A 4,620-nucleotide genomic window follows, 5' to 3' on the forward strand; every position below is an offset into this window, starting at 1 on the left:
CAGTGCATTATAGTTTGTGCTCTGGAGAAAGTGCAGCACTGAGCAGTGTAGCTAATCACAGTCTTTGTAAATGTTCAGGTAATGTGAATCATCTTGTTATAACATAGTGTAGACGCGATGCAAATAAAAGATTTGTGTGCAGCGTAGAGGACCTTATTGATAAAAATGTATCTTTGTGAGACGGAGACTGCTTTTAAGTGATTATAAAGAGAGCGCACTTTGCAAAATAAATATATATATCTATGCTAAGAGCACTCTCACTACCCTCAGTGATTTGATTCTGAAGCTGGGTCTGATTCATTGTAATGGATAACTGTGTGCGTAATAATTATAATATGTTTTGGATCATTTCTAGAAATCCCAGCTAAGTCCTGGTGGCCAGTCATCTTGTAGTAGCGAACGTTCTCCACTAGGGAGCGCTAACAATAACGACAGCGGAGTGGAGATGAACCTCAATGCGGCGGGGAGTCTGGAGGACCTGACCACACAAGAGGAGAGCGGGAACACTGGCGGGCCCGAGTCGAGCGGAGGCTCGGGGGGAATGTGCATGTCCGTTCAGGCTTTGAAGAGGTTGGAGAACCTGAAGATCGACAAACTGAAGCAAATTCGCCGGCCAACACCACCTGGGCGGAGCGCAGGGAATAAACTGCCGGCTCTCCCAGGTGAAAGATCTTAATCTTTGTTTGCAATCAGTGTCAATCTGGTGAATTCATTTTGTTGACAAATGCTATTTTTAGAATTTGTAAAATGTAATTTTCGTACTAAAATTTGAGAGAAAAACTGACTAAAATCTGTGAATATGGCGTAACAAAATTTGCTGATTATTTTTGTCAAAGGACAAAAATTATGAATCATTTTTTTATTAACAATAATTATTGCAATTTGTTGTAAAACAAAAAGTATAACTAAAAAAATTGTACAAAAACTGATTGCAATTTATTATAAAACATTTGCAGGTAATTATTTGTCAAAAGATACAATTTGTGACTGTAAAAAAATATTGCAATCAATTTATTATTAAGAAAAGTTATTTTTATTCTTAAAAATAAACATTTATTGGGCTAGGCCATCTGAACTGTGCTTTCAGATTAAAGTAAAATTTACATTTAATAATTACATTTAGTTATTTAGCAGATGCTTTTATCAAAGCAATCAAAACCAACACAAGAGCATATAAATATATATATATATATAAAACAAAAAGAAAACAAGAATATACAATAGAAAAAAGAATAGCGGAGGTTATTGTTATGTTGTTGTGCAATTATAAAAACGAACGGTGAGTGCAAGTGTTTGAAGGTGAAGTCAACAAATAGATAAAATATAATTAGAATTCAATTTTTTGCCGTTTAATAATTCTCATACTAACTTCCTCCTCTGCACCTTTCAACAACAGGAGAGATGATGGGCATGTGTGCTCCTTCACCCTTACTCTCCAACCGGCGTGTAATGGAGCTTTCTGCCCCGGATCTAGCCGGAGTTAGTGGAATGGGAATACCCTGCCCACCAAACGACCGGCGGGGCAGTGGCACCAGCAGCCTCAGCTCTGCCTACACAGTGAGCCGACGTTCATCTTTGGTCTCGCCCTACCTATCAAGCAGGCGCTCCAGCGACGTGTCCCAAGTGGGTCACTGCCAGTCCGTAATGGGGACTGATGTTCCCGGCGACCCACTGTCTCCTCAGAACAGCCAAAGAGGCGGATCATGCCAGAACCCTGGGGGGTTGCCAGGTCTACCAAGTCTGACTCCTGCGCAGCAGTATAGTCTGAAAGCTAAGTATGCAGCAGCAACAGGTGGCCCACCGCCAACCCCGTTACCCAACATGGACCAATCTGGCAACCCTGGAAGATTCCTGAGGGAATGCCGTGGTCAGCCTCTTCCTTCATTTCTGCAGCAAGGTGGCACGAGGAGGCACAGTGCTAATGTCGAATACGGCACTGGAGTGATTTATCCACATCAGGCACCTGGGAACAACACGAGGCGCGCCAGTGATCCAGTACGCTCTGCTGCCGACACACAGGGTTTACCCAAGGTGCAACGCTTTAATAGCTTAAGCAATGTGTCCCTTATGAGTCGCCGCAATGCACTGCAGCAGTGCGGATCTGATGGCCCTCTCAACAGGCACATGTACTCGCCTTGTCCACCGAGCATTACTGAAAATGTCATGATGGAGGCCATGGCCATAGATCCTCATGGGACTGCTGATGGCAGAGAGCAAGGCAACATGATCCAAGGTGGAGACAGAGCCTTTATGGGCTACCAGCAACCTCACCTCCACCCTCACAATGCAAGTCAAATATCTCCCGGACAAGAAGGACTGAGTTGTATGGATCAAGTCTACCAGTCTCCAATGCAAGGTCAATACCAGCATGAGGAGATCTGTGTCACCGGGCTAATGGGTCAATCTGACATTGCAAACAATCTTCTACAGCAAGCTGAGTTCGGCATGAGCAACTGTCAGCTTAGCCCCTCCGGTCCACATTATCCCAGCCAGGGTGTTGGATCAGGACCCTGGGGTCAGACCAACCAGCTCCACAGCCCTCAGACCGATATGCAGTACCAGTGTGCAAGCATGCAAGGACAACACTACCCTCAACAGGGTGTGTACAACCCTACATCTGACCCTGGACATCGAAGAGTTACTATAAAACCAGAGCAGTTCAATTCATCCATAGGAGAGTCCAGTTCTTGCCAGAACACTAAACCATTAGACCAGCATCGGCATGATGTGGCGTATCCACCGCAGTCAGGTCAAGGCATCATGGGTAGGTCCTCCAATGCAAACTGTGACTTCCATCATGGCCAAATGGGAACACAAGTCGGTCTTCCACAGCAGAGCCAGGTGGGATCGTTCCCGAGTGGTGGAGGGATCAATCTTGCACTAACGGAGAGCCGTAGGTCGCAGACGCCAATGCATCAGATGAAGGAAATGATGGTGAGGAATTATGTGCAGTCCCAGCAAGCGCTCCTTTGGGAACAGCAACAGGAGCAAACAGATGGTCTCTCTGGAAAGCCTGATGGCATTGAAATGGAAGGACATCAGCAAGCTAACCAGAATCTTTATCCTGGAAACTCCTACCAGGGCTACCCGAATCAGAATTTGATGAGCCCACAGCAAAATCGAGTTCCAGGTTCCATCAAGGAGCATACCGCTGGGATGCAGGGATCCTGCTATGGGCCAGATATGGTGCCACGACCACCTCAGGGACGAAAGCCTCCGAGTCGCCAAAACAACCTATCCCAGCAGACAAGTGGAGCTTACCTGGGCAGCCCAACTCACCTGAACCCGGTCCACTCCACCGCCAGTCCCAGAAGAGGAGTCCGTCTCCCACCGGTTCAACAACAGCAGCAGAATTCGGAAAATTTCAACAATAACAACAACAACCCCATGTACTATTCAGGCCAGATACACATACACCATGACATCGAGAAGACTCAGGATGGACCATGCCTGGCCCAGCAGCACCTGACAGGGATAGACCATAGTACCAAGCCCACCTCGATGGCCTACTCGGTCTCTGCACCCATGTCCAACGCCTTAGAAAACCTGGACTTGGAGAACGCTCAGATTGACTTTACTTCCATCATTGATGACCAAGAACCTTCATCTTACAGTCCAGTAAACCCACCGCTTGGACACCACCAGTGCTCCTCTCAGACCTCCTCCCGTCTCACCACACCCCAAACCTCCATCACCCTTCCAAGAGGCCTTTCCAATATGGCAGTCGGGGACATGACCTCGATGTTGACGTCCCTTGCTGGTGAGAACAAGTATTTGAACACATTGTCTTAAAAAGTTTACACATATAATTGGGCCAAAGTGAGCATGTAAACTCAACACTAAAGGTTCCTCTGGACGTCCCTTTCTTGCTCATACGCCAGGTACTAATGGTTCTGCTGGTGTCCTTCATGGGATCTCAGAGATTTTGGATAATAGTTTTGTAATTGTGTAAAATATGTTGCTGAACATTACCACAGAGGCCTAATGACTATTACTGAAGGGGCATTCCGGACACTACTGTGAGACTGTTTACGATGGAAATATTGTTTAAAATGTAAATATGAGCTTTGGACTGTAAATGGTCGCAAGATAGTATAAAGAAAATCTCCTTTTTGATACATATACAGAGTTCGACTGGAACAAAAGCCACGTGAACTCTACATAAGAAGACTAAAATGCTAAGTGAGCGAACGTGTTAAGGAAGCTGGTAGGCAAGTTCTCTAGACGTATTGGTAAAGACAGGACTCAAGTGCCTTCAACCGTTGTGGCCTCTTTGATTCCTCACAGGTACGACATGTTGGAAAAAACTCAACAGATGAGACACATGGACAGTCAGATAGAAACACTGACAGATGTATAAGCTCAGTATGAAGCCCAAAGTATATGAACACTTAATGTATGAGTACAGTAGAAATGCATAGCCTTTCAAAGTATACTCTACTTTATAGTGCACAAAAACACAGCTGGCTGGCACAGTTTCATGTTTGCCGTTGTCTGTGCTATTTCTCTACTGAAGTTATGAGCAATAAAAACAAAAGTCTTTGTTCTCTATTAAACTAGCAGGTGTCTATATTCTTGTTGCATCTCCAGTAGTTTGTCGTTCTATCACGTTTTTTCTCT

General features: G+C 45.1%; 1 protein-coding gene across 2 annotated transcripts in view; it reads left to right on the top strand.

Moving 5' to 3' along the window:
* LOC132160688 (zinc finger protein GLI1-like) overlaps positions 1-4,620 on the top strand; it is a 71,979-nt gene extending 67,359 nt beyond the window's left edge. For both annotated transcript variants that reach the window (XM_059570333.1, XM_059570334.1), the window contains 2 exons: positions 356-662; positions 1,397-4,620. In XM_059570333.1, coding sequence (XP_059426316.1) covers positions 356-662; positions 1,397-3,792 — 2,703 coding nt within the window. In that variant the 3' untranslated portion in view covers positions 3,793-4,620. The remainder of the gene's footprint in view (positions 1-355; positions 663-1,396) is intronic.

The sequence above is a fragment of the Carassius carassius genome, chromosome 17, assembly GCF_963082965.1.
Source record: "Carassius carassius chromosome 17, fCarCar2.1, whole genome shotgun sequence".
Lineage (NCBI taxonomy): Eukaryota > Metazoa > Chordata > Actinopteri > Cypriniformes > Cyprinidae > Carassius > Carassius carassius.